The 17152-nt window shown below is 41.4% G+C and overlaps 1 protein-coding gene and 1 long non-coding RNA gene across 12 annotated transcripts in view; one reads left to right on the top strand and one right to left on the bottom strand.

Moving 5' to 3' along the window:
• Nucleotides 1-307: 307 nt before the first annotated feature.
• The window catches only part of LOC135092697 (uncharacterized), a 31766-nt gene continuing 14921 nt past the window's right edge, over nucleotides 308-17152 (top strand). Inside the window, exons 1-15 of one of the 2 annotated variants that reach the window (XM_063991328.1) lie at nucleotides 308-997; nucleotides 5113-5257; nucleotides 5781-5909; nucleotides 6592-6764; nucleotides 7182-7382; nucleotides 7829-7982; nucleotides 8453-8568; nucleotides 9436-9630; nucleotides 10802-11068; nucleotides 11894-12035; nucleotides 12455-12576; nucleotides 13426-13587; nucleotides 13998-14090; nucleotides 14863-14937; nucleotides 16215-16388. In XM_063991328.1, the coding sequence (XP_063847398.1) occupies nucleotides 944-997; nucleotides 5113-5257; nucleotides 5781-5909; nucleotides 6592-6764; nucleotides 7182-7382; nucleotides 7829-7982; nucleotides 8453-8568; nucleotides 9436-9630; nucleotides 10802-11068; nucleotides 11894-12035; nucleotides 12455-12576; nucleotides 13426-13587; nucleotides 13998-14090; nucleotides 14863-14937; nucleotides 16215-16388 (2202 nt within the window). In that variant the 5' untranslated portion in view covers nucleotides 308-943. The remainder of the gene's footprint in view (nucleotides 998-5112; nucleotides 5258-5780; nucleotides 5910-6591; nucleotides 6765-7181; nucleotides 7383-7828; nucleotides 7983-8452; nucleotides 8569-9435; nucleotides 9631-10801; nucleotides 11069-11893; nucleotides 12036-12454; nucleotides 12577-13425; nucleotides 13588-13997; nucleotides 14091-14862; nucleotides 14938-16214; nucleotides 16389-17152) is intronic. The other variant, XM_063991329.1, reaches the window with a different exon arrangement.
• LOC135092698 (uncharacterized) overlaps nucleotides 13916-17152 on the bottom strand; it is an 80947-nt gene continuing 77710 nt past the window's right edge. For all 10 annotated transcript variants that reach the window (XR_010263012.1, XR_010263011.1, XR_010263013.1 and 7 more), the window contains 2 exons: nucleotides 16408-16559; nucleotides 13916-15706 (listed from right to left, as the gene is read on the bottom strand). This is a non-coding gene — a long non-coding RNA (uncharacterized LOC135092698). The remainder of the gene's footprint in view (nucleotides 15707-16407; nucleotides 16560-17152) is intronic.

The raw sequence follows: 17152 nt of genomic DNA, 5'->3' as shown, positions 1-17152 counted from the left end.
TGATAAGATTATTTATTTATTTATTCAGTCTTCGTTTCATAGGTCAGAAGAGAGGAAAAAATGTAACGATTGCATATGAGTAATGGAGAGAGAGAGAGAGAGAGAGAGAGAGAGAGAGAGAGAGAGAGAGAGAGAGAGAGAGAGAGAGAGAGAGAGAGAGAGAGAGAGAGAGAGAGATGATAAGGACAAAGTACCAAAATTATTCGACATTAAAATTAAAACTCAACAAAATCAATATTCAGTAAAAGGAAATAACTTGAAATAACTCAAATAAGGTCGGAGAGATATACAGATTGACCTAACATAACCTCTAACAAGCAAAAAATTTATCATAACCACCCTGAATACTTTGAACAGCCCTTCATCACTCTACTGACCTTAATAGCCTAACAACCAATTAAAAAACAAACATAACACGACCAGCTATTTAACCTCTAAACAGACCATAATGACCGTGACCTCACATAACCTCTAACGCGACGAAACGAAACGAAACACGACACGAACGGAGACGAAACACTTCAAAACGATAAAAACACCCAAAAATAAAAAGAAAACGAACTTAAAGAACGCACGGAGGTGTTTCTGGGACCACATTTAAGTACAGGATAAGTGAAATAAGCGAAGGAGGGATGATATAATAGTTTTTTCACCGTGAGATCAATAGAAGCTTGTCTACGTGACCGAGGGCAGAAGCTAAATGGCACGGCTACTAGTAGAATTCCTGTACTAAACCCGATACACTGACAAAACCCCCACGCAGCGGCGCAAAACCCATACCACTAAGAAGAACTTTTAATATTCTCCAAATCAACACCATCTACACCAGTGGAATTCATTTATATCAAGCGCCATAGGTCAAAAAGCTCCAGGGGCGTGAGAGTTAGGGGACCCGGCGAGGGGGGACGCGCGCCAGGACCGTGAGAGTAAGTAGGTTGACAACATGGCGTCCAGAACTGCGGGTGGAGGAACGGTCCTTGCTTCGGGAATAAGGACGGTACGTGGCCTTTGTGGTGTATTTTGAGGGGCGCTATTTGTACGTGAATGTCTGGTCTACATTTGAGTTAAATTTCAGTTCCGGTCATTGAATGGAAGTGTATTTTTTTTACGTTTGTTTGGGTTTGTGTCTTTGTGTGTATGTGTGTGTGTGTGCGTGTGTGTGTGTGTGTTGCTCTTTCTCTCTTTCTCTCTCTCTGGTGTTATTGTTATCATCTCCTCTCTGTCTCTTTCTCTTTATGCCCTCCTGTTTCTCTTTCTTCATTTCCTCTTCTCTCATTCTGTCTCTCCCTCTTAACCTTCTCTCCTTCCTCTCTTCTCTCATATCTCACTTTCCCTTTCGTATTCTCCCTCTTCCCTTCTCCCTTCTCTCCCTTTTATCGTGTTTTCTCCCTATTCCTTCCTTTCTTCTCATTCTCTCTTTCCTTCTGACGTGCATATGTTTTCTCCCTTTCCGTTCTGTTTGTCTTCCTTCCGTCTTTATTTCTCTTCATTCGTTTTTTTCTTTTACCTTTCTCCCATTTATTTTGCTTTCTTCCTTCTTATTTCTCTCCCCTTCATCTTTCTCTTTCATTTATCTTTGCGTATTTTCTTCTCTTCCTATAGTTTATCTCATTTTTGCTATTTTCATGTTCTCCCTTTTAATTATCATTTTTCTTTTAGTCTCCTTTCGTCCTTCTCTTCTGTTTCTCCTAAGTTTCTTCTTTCATTTTTTTCCCTTTTTTCTTCCTTTTTACGTCTTCGTCTATTCCTTGCCTCCATTTATTTATTTTTCGTCTTTTACTTTCGTCTTCAATTTGCTCTATTTTCTTTTCGTTTTTCTTTTTTACTTTCGTGTGTGTTTACTTTTCCTGCTCCTTTCCTTCTCATTTGTCTTTCATTGACGTATTTCATTCTTGTTTCCTCGTTTTAGTATATTTTTTTGCATTATTCCTCTCGCCACTTGTTACTTGGTTATAAGTAAAAGTAATCATGATAACGTTTAGTTTTATATACAAATAAATAAATAAATATAAAAATACCGACTTTTTTTTTATATAACTAACTGGGTATGTAAAATTATTGTATTTTATTTGTTTATTCGTTCGTATGTTTATTTTTTATGTATTTTTTATCTTTATTGCTTCATCATCATCATCATCATCATCATTTTTGTATAAAGTTTGAAAATCACCTGTTTGCTTATTGTTATCATTTTCATTATTACTATTACTATTATCATTTACTTTCTGGCAGCTTGTTACAAATTCACCAGTTCTTCATCTTAAGCCTAACCAAACGTAACTTAAAGAGAAGAGATAGATGGAGGGGGGGGGGGGGAAGGAGGCTGGAGGTGAAGATAATGGTGGCAGACTATTTTAAAAAAGGGTTGAAATAGACACCTATTTTAAAAAGGGTTGAAATGGACACTTGTCGACTTTCACACCTTAACATTTTATCCCACAAAAAAAAAAAAAGTACAAAATTTAGCCTTTTGCCCATTTTCTGTGAACTCAATATGGTATAAGTTCGAATTTTGGTGCCAGTATATATTTGCTCTGTCTATCTGTCTATCTATCTATCTATCTATCTATCTTATCGAATTGCAGAGGAAACGGAAGGGATAGTTTTTTTTTTATACAGGGTGTAACATAAGTTTGGGTGGATATTGCTGGAGGTCTGAAAGTACAGGAAAAGTAATTGGGAAAGGTTCTGTGTTGATATATTTTTAGGTGTTCTTGGCTCTGTTAGGGGGAAAAATCTTGAGGGTGTTTGGCTCTGTTAGGGGGAAAAAATCTTGAGGGTGTTTGGCTGTGTTGGGGAAAATCTTGGTGTGTTTGGCAGTGTTGGGGAAAATTTTGGTGTTTGGTTGTGTTGGGGGAAAATCTTGAGGGTGTTTGGCAGTGTTGGGGAAAATCTTGGTGTTTGGGGGAAAATCTTGGTGTGTTTGGTTGTGTTGAGGGAAAATCTTGGTGTGTTTGGTTGTGTTGAGGGAAAATCTTGGTGTGTTTGGTTGTGTTGAGGGAAAATCTTGGTGTGTTTGGTTGTGTTGAGAGAAAATCTTGGTGTGTTTGGTTGTGTTGAGGGAAAATCTTGGTGTGTTTGGTTGTGTTGAAAAAAACTTGGTGTTTGGTTGTGTTGAGGAAAAAATCTTGGTTTGTTTGGTTGTTTGGGGGAAAAAATCGAGGTGTTTGGCTGTTTTTGGGGAAAAATCGAGGTGTTTTACTGTGTTGGGGAGAAATCTTGGCTGTGTTGGGGAAGAGTCTTGGTGTTTGGCTGTGTAAGGGGAAAAAATCTTGTTGTTTGGCTGTTTTAGGGAAAAAAATCTTGTTCTTTGGCTGTTTTAGAGAAAAAAATCTTGTTGTTTGGCTGTGTTGGGGGAAAATCTTGGTGTTTGCCTGCATTGGGGAAAATATCTTAGTGTTGTTTGGATGTGGTGGGGAAAAAATCTTGTTATTTGGCTGTGTTGGGGAAAAAATCTTGGTGTTTGGCTGTTAGGGGAAATAATCTTGGTGTTTGGCTGTGTTGGAAAAAAAAAAAAAATCTTGTCATTGTTTGGCAGTGTTGAAAAAAAAACAACATAATTTAGCTATGTTCGGAAAACTAGGATATATTGGCAGGGCTGGGCAGGGCAAGCGTCCACAGCGGGATGCATTGCTTTGGATGTCCCTCGGTGAAACAGTAAATTATTCCATCATTTCTACGAGTCCTGGGGGGGCGGTTTGCAGTATGCCACGATGAGACGAGTGGTGTTGATGTACCATTGGTGTACTTATAATGTTACACAGGGGTAGTATGGCTGTCTGGGTTGGGGGGGTGGGGGTAAGGAGTGAGGACAGCATCATATCACCTTATTGGCCATTACTTTTTTGCAGTTTCATGCCGAGATAGTGATGCTGAATTCGTTTAAATGGTGATGTAATGAGAAAAACTGGTCATATTGCCACACCATAAAAAAGTGGAGTGTTTGGATGTGGTGTATCTCTGCCATGGTCACTCCACCTGGCCCGGCTGTGGTGTCCGTCTGAATTCCTCACCACAGCCACACACCTCAGAACGCTTGTGTACATTTCCCACTCAGAATAACCTGTATTTCTACTAGTAGACTAAAAGTCATGTCACTCCCTGATGATGGTGGTTCACTTCAGTAGATTGGGGTGGTTTACTTCACTGTGTTTTATGGAGGAGGGACACCAGCCATGGGCAACAAAAATCCAATAAAAAAAAAAAAGCCCACTGAAATGCCGGTCCCTGAATAGGATCAAAAGCGGTAGTCAAAAATTGAAGCATATTGGTCCATTTTTGCGATACTGGCAGTGGTTCAGATTTGGGTATCGTTACATTGTCACTTTTAACGAGCCCCTCTGGTCTAATTGCTGAGAAGAAGGAACATAACTGGGGTTCACTGTAGATAATAGTGGTCCAATTTTTTTTTTATATCAGTTGTGCTAGTTTAAAACTTTGGTATAAATTCATCTTGACCCGTAACGACCATCCCTCACAATTGTAGGGGAAGAGGAAGAGAGGGTTACATAGAGAGGCCTTTACTTCACTGGTGTGGCTCAACATTTGTGGTACCAGCAACTGTATTGGTTAAAATTTTAGTGTTGTTACATTTTCACTCGTAATCAGCTCCTCTTTGTTCAGTCAGGTGATTAAGGTGTAAAATATTTGTCCTCACACACACACACACACACACACACACACACACACACACACACACACACACACACACACACACACACACACACACACACACACACACACACACACACACACACACACACACACACACACACACACACACACACTTTTTTTATCACTTATGTTTTCTTTGTAATAATAAAAGCGAAGGAAGAGAGAGAAGAAAATTTACGTAGACACATAGACTAAAATTTTACGTCACTGATACTGTACACAAATAAAAAGGAAAATAAAGAGGTTAGAGTTTTAGTATCATAACATTTTCTCTCTTTAACGACCACCTCAGACAATTACAGCGGAAGAAGAAGGAACAATTTAATATATATAGACTTTTCACTTTTTATGCTACATTGCTATAAAAAAAAAAGTAAAAAAGGTTAAAATATTGGTGTCATTACATTTTCGCTCCTTAACGACCATGCCCAATTGCAGAGGAAGAGGAAGGAACGCAAACTATACAGCGATGACTGGGCACTGGGTGACGAGGAGATTGAGGGCCACCACACCTTTGACCTGGACCAGAAAATACACTCCCATGAATTTGACTCTTGTTTTGTGAAGGACATGACTGATATGGGTGAGTTGGGTTGCATTAGGTTGGGTTGGGTTAGTACGGGTTGGGTTAGTTTAGGTTGGGTTGGTTTGAGTTGGGTTGGGTTGGGTTTAGTTGGGTTGGGTTAGGTTAGGTTTGGTTTAGCTGGGTTCGGTTCGGTTCGGTTAGGTTCGGTTAGGTTATGTTTGGTTTGGTTGGGTTGGGTTAGTTTGGGCTGGGTAAGTTTAGGTCAGATCATATCAAGTTAGGTTATGCTAGTTTAGGTTAGGTTAGGTTAGATTAGGTCATTTAAAGTTAGGGTAGATTAAATTACATTGGGTTAGGTTAGGTCTGGTTATGTTAGATAAGATTAGGTAAAGTTAGATTAGGTTAGGTTAGATTAAGTTAAGTAAAGTTAGTGTTAAGGGTTGGATTAAGTGAAGTTAAATTAGATTAGGTAAAGTTAGGGTAGTTTAGGTCAGATTAAATTAGACCATATTAGATTAGGTCATGTCAGGTCAGATAAGGTCAGATGCTAATCCCAGAACTGACCACTCATTCATCCCAGCAGAATACAATTTGGGACACGTGCAGGAGAATGGGTTCAACTGGCCGCTGCTCTTCAAGGACAAGTCTAAGCTGGGCATCTGCATCCCCAGTGAGGACTTCACAATCAATGACGTCAGGCTTTGTGTCGGTGAGTGTGGCCCAGACTCCTTGACAAGCCCTGTGCTGGTGAAACAGTCAGAGAGAGACGGAGATGTGAGATGATTAGGCACATTCGTCTTTTGTAATAAAAAGTCATTTGGTATTTTTCTTCTTTTTGTCATTGTAGTTGCCCTTGACAAGTATCTCTTATGTAAAAATAAATAGTGGGTTTTCTTCCTTTTTTTGATATTATGTTGCCTTAAGTCAGTATCCATCTTACATATAATTCTTTTTTTTTTTTTTTTTTTTTTTTTTTTTCCCTTGGTCAGTGTCCCTCTTACACACACACACGCACACACACACCATCAACTTTCACAAGAACACAAGTATTGGTGCAAGAAACCATCAGGTCTGCACATGACACTTCCTCTATAAAACAAACCTACATACATATTCTTGCTCATCCTCCTTACCATAAACTTACCAAATCTTTTAAACCTCCATAAATTGAGCTAATCTCTATCAGTTGAGCTGATCTTTTAAACCTCTATAAATTTACCCAATCTTTTAAACCTCTATAAATTTACCTAATCTTTTAAACCTCTATAAATTTACCGAATCTTCTTTTAATTAAAACCTCCATAAACTGACTTAATCTTCCTTTAAACCTCCATAAATTAACTTAACTAATTAACTGAGACTTCCACTTCATCCACTCATTCCATCCACAGGGTCTAGGCGGATGCTGGATGTGATGGACGTGAACACACAGAAGAACGTGGAGATGACCATGAAAGATTGGCAGAGGTACTTTGAGAGTCAAGATAAAGACAAGCTTCTCAATGTCATCTCCCTTGAGTTCTCCCACACCAAACTGGAGTCTCACATTCAGGCACCCACTGTGGTAAGGCTGTGGTGGTGGTGGTGGTGGTGGTGTGGTGAAAATGGTGGTTCTTCTTCTATTTCTTATTCTTCTTGTTCTTCTTTTATTTTTCTTCTTGTGAGAGTGGTATTTATTTCTTTTTGTTCTTCTTGTTCTTGTTCTTCTTGCGGGAGTGGTAATTTCTTCTATTTCTTGTTCTTGTTCGTCTTGTATATTTATTCTTGTGAGTTTGTGAGTAGTAGTTTCTTTATTTTTCTTCTTCATCTTCCTCCTCCTCCTCTATTTCTTATGGGAGTGGTAGTTTTTCTATTTCTTGTTCTTCCTCTTCTTGTGTAGCGTATTGTAAAGACAGATAGTAGTAATGGTAGCAGTAGCAGTAATAGCAGCTGTGACAGTGGTGGAACAGCCCCACACTCACACTCATCCACATCCCCACAGGTGCGGCAGATTGACTGGGTGGAGCGGGTGTGGCCACGGCACCTGAAGGAGGCACAGACAGAGGCTACCAACGTGCTGGAGGACATGATGTACCCCAAGGTGCAGAAGTATTGTCTCATGTCAGTACGTGGATGCTACACCGACTTCCACATTGACTTCGGCGGCACCTCTGTGTGGTACCACGTCCTGCGGGGGAAGAAGGTGGGTATTTTCTTGTTGTGACTCTTGATAATGATACCTGTTCTCATATTGTATCTGATCTGCCCCACACATATTCTTTTCAGTCCCCTTTACTTATTCATTCTGTCCCTGTTGTCACTCTCTGTCCTCTGGCTGGTATCCCCTTATTGATTCATTCCCTGCCCATGTCCGTTCCCCTTACAGATATTCCATTTCTTGTTGTGGGAGTGGTAGTTTGTAGTTTCTTTCCTTCTGGCTGGTCCCCCTTACTCGTTCATCCTGTGCCTCTATTCTCACACCATCCCTGCTCTCTTGTCCTTCCTGTCCCTTCCTTACACATACATTCTTCTGGTTCTTCTTGTGGGAATGGCAGTTTCTTTCTCCTCTTCTGGCTGGTCCCCCTTATTCATTCTGTCCTCCATTCTCACACCATCCCTGTTCTTATGTCCTGTCCTTGCCCCACACAGATATTTTGGCTGATCCCGCCGACGGAGCGTAACCTGCAGTTGTACGAGCAGTGGGTCCTCTCAGGGAAGCAGAGTGACATCTTCTTTGGGGACACAGTAGTGAAGTGTGGCCGGGTGGAGCTCAACCAGGGGAACACATTCTTCATCCCCACAGGTATACAGGGTCCTCTTGTGTGTGTGTGTGTGTACAGTTCGCCTTTACTTTATCTGCATTGTCAGCACCTGATTACAGCTTTTCCTCCCACACACGCCTAACTTAAGGCTGTTTTGAAGCACTTCTGGCCACACCACTGCTTTCAAAAGGCTCTAGGTGAAGTAATATGGCTTTATAATTTTTTTTTATGGTTCTAGTGTCATATTAACAACATTTCTACATTGCTAACCAGAGAAACACCCTTGAGAATCTGACTAATCACTTTTGTGGCCTTTGAAAATAGTTGTGGTGAAGTTGCACAGGTTTTTAAGTGTTCTTTTATGGTTCTAGTGACAGATTAACAACATTTCTTCATTGCTAACCAGAGGAACACCCTTGAGAACCCAGCTAGTCATTTCTGTGGCCTTTGAAAATGGTCTTGATGAGAGCAAAGCATTTCTGAATACTGATCTGACACTTTTTACACCCAGGCTGGATTCATGCAGTATACACACCAGAGGACTCGCTGGTCTTTGGGGGCAACTTCCTACACAGTTTTGGCATTGAGAAGCAGCTAAGAGTGGCCCAGGTGGAGGACGCGACTCATGTAAGTAGCCACACTCATCTTTATCCTGGCCGCCTCACTAGTGCAAGAGTTCACCTGTGTCTGCTCTTTCCTGTCTTTCTCTGGTAAATTCTGGAGCTCTCTCTGTCTGCATGTCTGTTTTTTTTTTTGCCCTCTGTTACTTTTCTTCACCTCACTTTCAATCACTTATTTTGTCCACCTCACTAATGCAAGAATTTATCTGTCTGTCTCACTAATGCAAGAATTTATCTCTGTCCGCCTCACTAATGCAAGAGTTCATGTGTACCTTCAATTTTCATCACCTTCTCTGGTAAACTATGTAACTTTCTGTGTGTTTGCTTTTACTTTCAGTCACTATTCTGTCCACTTCACTAATGCAAGAATTTAGCTCTGTGTTCACCTCACTAATGCTAGAGTTAAACTGTATCTTTACTTTTTCATTGCCTTCAATAGTAAACATACTCACTTTTCATCCCCTTCACTGGTAAACTCTCTAACTTTTTGTGTGTTTTTTTTTGCTTTCCGTCATTATTCTGTTACTTTAGATTTATTGTGACTAACTCTGGACAGACACACACAGACACTTAACTGGTCTCTTTTTCCAATACAAACTCACTCAACTGGTCAACTTTCACCAGACACACTCAAATACACTCACCTGGTCTCCTTTCCCCAGATAGACACACTCATCTGGTTTCCCTTCCCCAGATGGACACACAAACACACTCAACTCGTCTACTTTTCCCACTCAGACACACTTCCTTTCCCAGACACACACACACACACACACACACACACACACACACACACACACACACACACACACACACACACACACACACACACACACACACACACACACACATTCACCCCTTCTCCATTCCCCAGGTGCCCTCCAAGTTCCGGTACCCTTTCTTCACGGAGATGCTATGGTATGTGCTGGAGCGGTATGTCCACGTGTTGCTGGGGCGGACACACCTCTCTCTGCCCCCCGACGAACAGGAGAAGTACGCCAAGTATGCCACTGCCAGACTTAAGGCCAACAACAACAACAAGATGAAGGATGAGGATGGTGATGCTGAGGTGAGTGGTGAGGATGAGGATGAGGATGAGGATGGTGATGACAGGAGAGAGGGCTTATGTAAGAGGGGCACTGGTGACAAAAATAATGAATGAAAGTGGTGAGGATAGTGATGATGAGGTGAGTGGTGAGGGTGGTGATGACAGGAGAGAGGGCTTGTTATGTAAGAGGGGCACTGGCAACAAAAATAATGAAAAAAAAAGAGCCTCATTGACGTGTCCATCCCTGAAGTAAAGCAAAGAAAGGATTATCTAAAATAGGAGGATAAATGTCTTGAGTTGTGGGTGAGAGGTACATGGTAAAGATCCCTCTTGAGTCACCACTAACAGCCTGATAACTGAGCCTTTCAATCATATGCCACTTTGATAACTGTGCTCTTCCTGTTCCTTTTTTTATATCTAATATGACCAAACTGGAATATTTACTTGTTCTGTCCCAATTGCAAACACTAATGGTCTTATTTATTATCCTTGTTATATCACTTATGTCATTTGTTTGGTCATTCTTCTCTTTACCTGACTTAAGACCTGTGTCCCTTCAGTAGTGTGGGGGTCAGAACTGCATAGCTCAGTCTAGGTGCAGTGTGACCAATGCTGATTACCTTTCTTAGATCAAACCCTTCCTACTATCACTCCATAGAACAGAAAGCTGGAATCACTCTTTTCATAACTTTTGTCACTCTTGCATCACTAGAGAAACACAGCAGAATCAACATAATCATACTTTTTTCACTCAAATTCATGCATCACTAGATAGAAAAACACAACAGAAGCAACATATACCATACTCTTTTCACTCAACTCCTGCATCACAAGAGAAACACACAGCAGAATCAACATACCATACTTTTTTGCTCAAACTCCTGCATTATTAGAGAGAAACACACAACCATATACCATACTTTTTTTTCACTAAACACAAAACAGAATCAGCACATATACTTTTTTTTTCACTCAAACTCCTGCATCTATAGAGAAACACGAGGCAGACTCAAACCAGTCATAACTCTTTCACTCCAAACAAGACACTTATCCTTTAATTTTCGATGATTCTCTTCACATCTTTTGGAACCTCACTAGGATTTCTCTCTCTCTCTCTCCCTCCCTCCCTCCCTTGGCCAGTGACATTACATAAAAAAAGAAATAAAAAAAAATTCCCTCCATCTCTCCACAGAAGGCAGAGACAGACCTCCAGGTGGACATCAAGGGGCTAACAGTGCCACCAGAAGAGCACGTGCACCTCACACAATATGAGTTGCACGGCCTGAAAGCTATTGTGATGTACCTGCATGCCCTGCCCACCAGCAAGAAGTGTGTGCCAGAGCTTATCACCGACCCCATCGCACTCATCAGGGACGTGCGGACCGTGGTGGAGCAGCACCGTTATGACAAACCGGAGCTGGCCCGCACTTGCAAGCCGGTGCTGGAGTGGTGGACCAGGGTGAGCTATGGCCCCTGCGTGTTGTTTGGAGTGAATGCAGATGTGTTACTTGACTTTTTTTAGTGTCTTGGTATTCAGAGTTAATTATATGTAGTGGTAGAAAAGAGGATTTTCATTTATTTATTTATTTTTCTCTCCTTGTTTTGTTGTCGTCTTGATCCTTGTTCTTGCTCTTGTCTGTTTGGAGTGAATGCAGATGTGTTACTTGATGTTTTAGTGTCTTAGCATTCAGAATTAACTGTCTAGATGTAGTGATGGACTAGAGAAAGTTTATTTTTTTCTTGTTTGTTGTCCTCTTGGCCCTTGTTCTTGCTCTTGCCTGTTTGGAGTGAATGCAGATGTGTTACTTGATGTTTTAGTGTCTTAGCATTCAGAATTAACTGTCTAGATGTAGTGATGGACTAGAGAAAGTTTATTTTTTTCTTGTTTGTTGTCCTCTTGGCCCTTGTTCTTGCTCTTGCCTGTTTGGAGTGAATGCAGATGTGTTACTTGACTTCTTAGTGTCTTGGTGTTCAGAATTCACTGTCTTGAAAGTGTAGTGGTGAACCAGAGGAAGTCTTTGTCCCTTCTTGTTTGTCGTCCTTTTGTCTGTTGCTGGGAGTGGATGCAGATGTGTTACTTGAGTTTTTAGTGTCTCGGTGTACACATACATACACAGGTACATACATTCCACCTTGCATCTACATTCAGTATCCATAATAATCTATACACCAAACCACTCTTATCCCAGTCACTCCCAGGGATAGTCTTATTAACCATACTACTCAGAGATAAACACTACTACTACTACTACTAACCCAACACCTCTCCCCCCTTCCCCCACAGGAGCCCACCAAGTTCGGCGTCAAGCGGCCTCTTGGGGAAAATGCAAACTCTGGGTTGAAACGTCGGCGCAGAAACTCCGACGAGAACCGCATTGTGGGCCTGCCTCCTAACGTGGCCAAGGTCCGGCACAGGAGAGTGAGATGTGAGTATTGGGGCTGTGTTATTCATTACTCATTATTCTTTTGATGTTTTATAAAATGCTATGTATTTGTTAGTTTGTTATATCCAGACAAAATTTTAAATGGTATTGGTAGTCTGGAAGTATTTTATTTTGATTTTCGAGGGGCCTGTCTTTGCTGTATCAGAACCAAAGTCATGTTTTACCATTGCTTTAATTAGGAAGGCTGGTAGTGGAACTGAACCTCTGTGTTACGTGTGCATGTGTGTATTAGTGAACATTTTACTTAGACATGAGAAAGACGGGCAATATACATATTTTTATCACTAATTAATTTCTTGCATGGGCATATTTTGAACTACCATTAACTCATAAATATAACACCATCGTCACTTAAAAAGAAAAAGGGGGGGGACAATCAATTTTAACCACCACTCCTTCAGGTAAGCTGTGTGAGTCGTGCCTGCGGGAAGACTGTCGCAAGTGTGGGTTCTGCCTGGACATGGTGAAGTATGGAGGACCTGGCACCATGAAGCAGACCTGCAAGATGAAGAAGTGCACACAGGTGAGAGAGAGAGAGAGAGAGAGAATGTTTCTTTAAGTTCTATATTGAGATTGAAAAGTATGAGAGAGAGAGAGAGATTGTTTGAGTTGTATATAGAGATAGAAGTGTAAGACAGATACAGTTACAGAGAAAGAGAGACATTTTTTTCATATGTTTTCATAAATTTGTAGTGATAGAAATCTGAGAGAGAGAGAGAATGTTTCTGTATATTTCAGCAATAGGAACGGACATGGACAGAGGTGTACATACTCGAAAACCATTATGTAAGGTTGCTCATTTAATTCCACATGTATAAATAAATCAAGTAGAAATTAATGCATGGATAACTGAGCCTGCATATATTAGAAGCTCCTTTACGAACTGGGATGGGGTAGGTGGAGGTACTGGTCTGATAATGCTGAGGTACTGGTCTGATAATGCTTCCTTGTAAAATGTTTTGGCATCATACTGTATCACTTTTTCAACTTGCTGTGTGTAGAAAATGGAAAACAAGTCCTTAAAGAGAGAGGAAATACAAAACAAAGTATACATAGAGAAACCGTATTAATTACAACACTCGGCCTGTACCCACCACTTGTAGAATATTAGACAGACAGTATAGAGAGAGACTGGCTAAGTTTCTCTCTACAAGTAACAAAACCACAGCCCAACTTAATTCTTCCCTATTTTCACAACCACTACCAACGCACTCTCTCTCTCTCTCTCTCTCTCTCTCTCTCTCTCTCTCTCTCTCTCTCTCTCTCTCTCTCTCTCTCTCTCTCTCTCTCTCTCCATTTTCACTGCTTCACCACTAACACACACTCATCACCACATCTGCCTTGCTACTAACCCACACTTCTCCGCCCACAGCCCATGCTTCCGGCCGCAGCTGTGTGTTACGACTGCCAGCTGGACGGGTGGGGGCGCACCCTCACAACCCCACCACAGAAGCCGCCCCTCCACTCGCCAAGCAGTCTGTTTGAGTGCTGTGTGTGCTTTAAGATTTCCCACCTCAAATGTATCAGCAGCAAGGTGAGGAGAGGGATGAAGGGGGTGGAAGAGGGGAGTGAAGGGGATCAGAGAGAAGAGGGAAGGGGGTTGGAAGGAAGAGGAAAGAGAATGAGTGGATAAGAGGAGGGGTGGAAAGAAGAAGAAGATGAGCTTATGTGGATAAATGAGGAGAGGAAAGTGAACTAGAGTAGATGAAAGAGTTTGAAATAAAATAATTAATAATAATAATAAATAATGATAAAAAAACTAGTAACTAAACAATATCATCACAGAATCCTAACTTCAATTTTCCCCTTTACAATTCCCAGACACTTCCCTAATCAAGAATAGAAGTAAATAAAAAACACTATAACAATTCCAGCACATTTATTGGTCAGCATATCATGAACACTAACACCAATCAAACTTTGCATCATTCTTCTCTTCCACAGTTCCCTGATGCGGACGGCATTGTGAACGAGGACCTGCCAAACAGCTGGGAGTGCCCTGAGTGTGTCAAGGAAGGCTACAACAAAGAGTACAAAGTGAGTGGTGCTAGTGGTGTTAGTAGTAGTAGCAGAGGTGGTAGTGATGGTAGTGGTAGTATTGTAGTAGTAGAGGTAATGGTAGTAGAACTTGAGTATTAGTAGTAGTAGTGCTTTGTATGAGCCACCTTGTATGGGGTATGTATGGTATATAGATGGACAGGTAGTAGTAGTAGTAATAGTCACAAAAGCAGCAGTAGTAGTAGTAGTAGTAGTAGTAGTAGTAGTAGTAGTAGTCATAAAACATTAGAAGTTAATCTCACCAAGCATTTTTTGTGTCATTCATATTTTGAGACAGGAGTACGTTACTTTCTCTTCCCTGTCACGGGTTGAGGGACAAAGAGATGAGTGAATGTGACAGTTGTGTGTCTTATCTTGGCCACCCTCCTTTGTGGTGTGGGGAAGACAGCCATGGTATAATGTATGCATGTATTTATATATTCAACATGCAGTGCAGCACTTATTATGCACCACATTAATCCCACCAAGCCACCAGTCCACCAGTCAGTGGAAGACGAGGAAGAGCGAAGTGGATTGAGAAATGGAAAGAGGACTGAAATGAATAGAAACAGTCATTTTTTGGTCAGTGGTACATGTGTAAAAGAGGAGAAAGAATGAAGTGGATAAGAGGAAGAGCTAAGTGGATAGAGGAAGAGGAACAATTAAATAGGTACAGGAGGAAAGAGAACTGGAGTGGATAAAAGCAGTCAGTCAGTGTGTGTGTGGTACAAGTTCCCAGAGATGTACTAAAGTGACACATTTCTCCTTGCAGCACAATAGAGTACCCAGCAGCAGGGTGTCTGGGGCAGGCAGTGACACAGGAGGCCTCAAGACACCTCAGATATTGGTAAGTGTTGGCATGTGTGTGTGTGTGTGTGTGTGTGTGTGTGTGTGTGTTTAGAGGAGGAGGAGGAGGAGGAGGAAGATAAGGATGAGGAAGAGCAGAGTGGTATGAGTGGGGAATGTTTTGAGTGTCTAGATCTCATTGTAATCTAGTGAAGTACAAAGATCAAGAGTGCAGCTGTGTGTAGTTGTTTTTGTTTTCTGGGAGACTGATCTGGCCAGGCTAATAATATAGTGGTGGGTAATATAGACAGTGTTGATGTGACAGGCTGTGATGAGTCACTGTGGTTTATAGATAGACTGGGAGGCATCCTGTGAGTCTGTGGTGAGAGAGAGAGAGAGAGAGAGAGAGAGAGAGAGAGAGAGAGAGAGAGAGAGAGAGAGAGAGAGAGACTTTCTATGTGAGTCACTGTGGTGAGTCACTGTGGTTTATAAACATACTGTGGGGGACATCCTGTGGGGTCTGTGGGCTGTGGTGAGAGAGAGAGAGAGAGAGAGAGAGAGAGAGAGAGAGAGAGAGAGAGAGAGAGAGAGAGAGAGAGAGAGAGAGAGAGAGAATGAATCTGAAGTGGTGCAATGCTAGATTTACATCAGTGGTCATTTCTCCCACACTCTGCTCTTCTGTGGTGTATACAATAGCAAAACAATAGGTGTGCTTGTTAGCCACATGCAACTCCCTGTTATGTTAAGATATGCTGACTGTGTGTGTGTGTGTGTGTGTTTGGTCTCCGCTGCACCTGTAGATGTCAGCTTGGTGGCCTGTTGATAGAGACCTGGAAGTAAAATGATTCCTGAATTAATTGCAAGGTCAAATATTCTTCTTTAATCTCACTCCTGTTCCAGTTTGCATTTCTCAGTAATTTACTCTTTCATTTTACTATTTTCTCATTCTTGTCTTATTTTCCTTTCTATTTCTCCCATTCTTTTCCTGCCCCCTCTGTTGTTGTCCTTTCTTTTTCATTTTCTTATTTCCTCATCCATATCTATTGCCTTCTATTACTCTATTTCCTTCCTTATTCCTCTTCCCCCTCCTTTGTCATCTCTCTCATTTTCCTACTTCCTCATCCATCTATTACCATTTCTTACTCTCCTGTTTCCTCCCTTATTCCTCTTTCTGTTTCTCTACTTGTTCCCTTCTCTTACTCGTCCTCATTCTCTTCCTATTTCCTTCCTTATTCCTCAGCCTATTCTCTTCCTATCTTCCTCTCATCCCTCTTCCCATCTCTGCCTTGCCTCATGCTCCAGTCCGCTCATCTTGCCCTTCTCTCCTCCCTTTACCAGAGTGAGGCTGAGGATGATGTGAAGGTGAAGATTGAGGACCTGGACTTAGAGATGGAGAGGGAGGACAAGAAACTGCAGGAGGAAGCCGCAGCCCGAGAAGCATGTGCAGGAGGGGGAGGTGTTGGAGGAGGTGGAGGGGGAGGAGAAGGAGAGGTTGTCAAAATTAAGAAGGAGGTAATAACGTGATACTTGCTTATGGTGAAGGAGACAGACAGACGTGTGTGTGTTTGAGGTGTGATAATGATGATGATGAGCTGCAGTTGGTGGTGGTGGTGGTGGTGGTGGTGTTTTGGTTCATTGGTGGTGATGGACTTTCTTGCTAGGTTGGTTGCTCTCTCTCTTTTTCTGAAATAGGGAAGATGAAAGGTGTTGCTATTAACCATTTATTTTCTAGTTAATATGAATCTACACACACAGACACATGAAGAGACAGTGAGTTGTGATTATTTCTCTTTTCTCTCTCTTCTGAAATGGACAAAAGCTATTTACTATCAACTATTTCTCTTTCTGTTGACATGAATCTACACACACACACACACACACACACACACAAAGAGAGAGAGAGAGAGAGAGAGAGAGAGAGAGAGAGAGAGAGAGAGAGAGAGAGAGAGAGAGAGAGAGAGAGAGAGAGAGAGAGAGAGAGAGAGTGTTGAAACTGGTGGATAAAAACTGTGGAAAATGCATGTGGAAATAAATTCTGGAAGGAAAATTTTTTAGAGAATGTTTAATTTTCATGGAAGAAAGTTGTTTTTGAGAGAACATTACTAGCGTCCTCAATTGGCAAGACTCACGTTCTCATAACTCTCCCCCCCCCCCTTCCCTTAGTGTGTGTTAGTGTGTGTGTGTGTGTGTATGGGACAGGCAACTCAAGGGCACAGGTTAATAATGCTTTGTGTGGGACTCTTGACTGTGGAAAAACTATAATTCGTAATTAAAAA

The sequence above is a fragment of the Scylla paramamosain genome, chromosome 40, assembly GCF_035594125.1.
Source record: "Scylla paramamosain isolate STU-SP2022 chromosome 40, ASM3559412v1, whole genome shotgun sequence".
In the NCBI taxonomy this organism is placed as follows: Eukaryota; Metazoa; Arthropoda; class Malacostraca; order Decapoda; family Portunidae; genus Scylla; species Scylla paramamosain.
The sequence above is the reverse complement of the archived record's forward strand: the minus strand, read 5'-3'. Positions and strand labels throughout refer to the sequence as shown.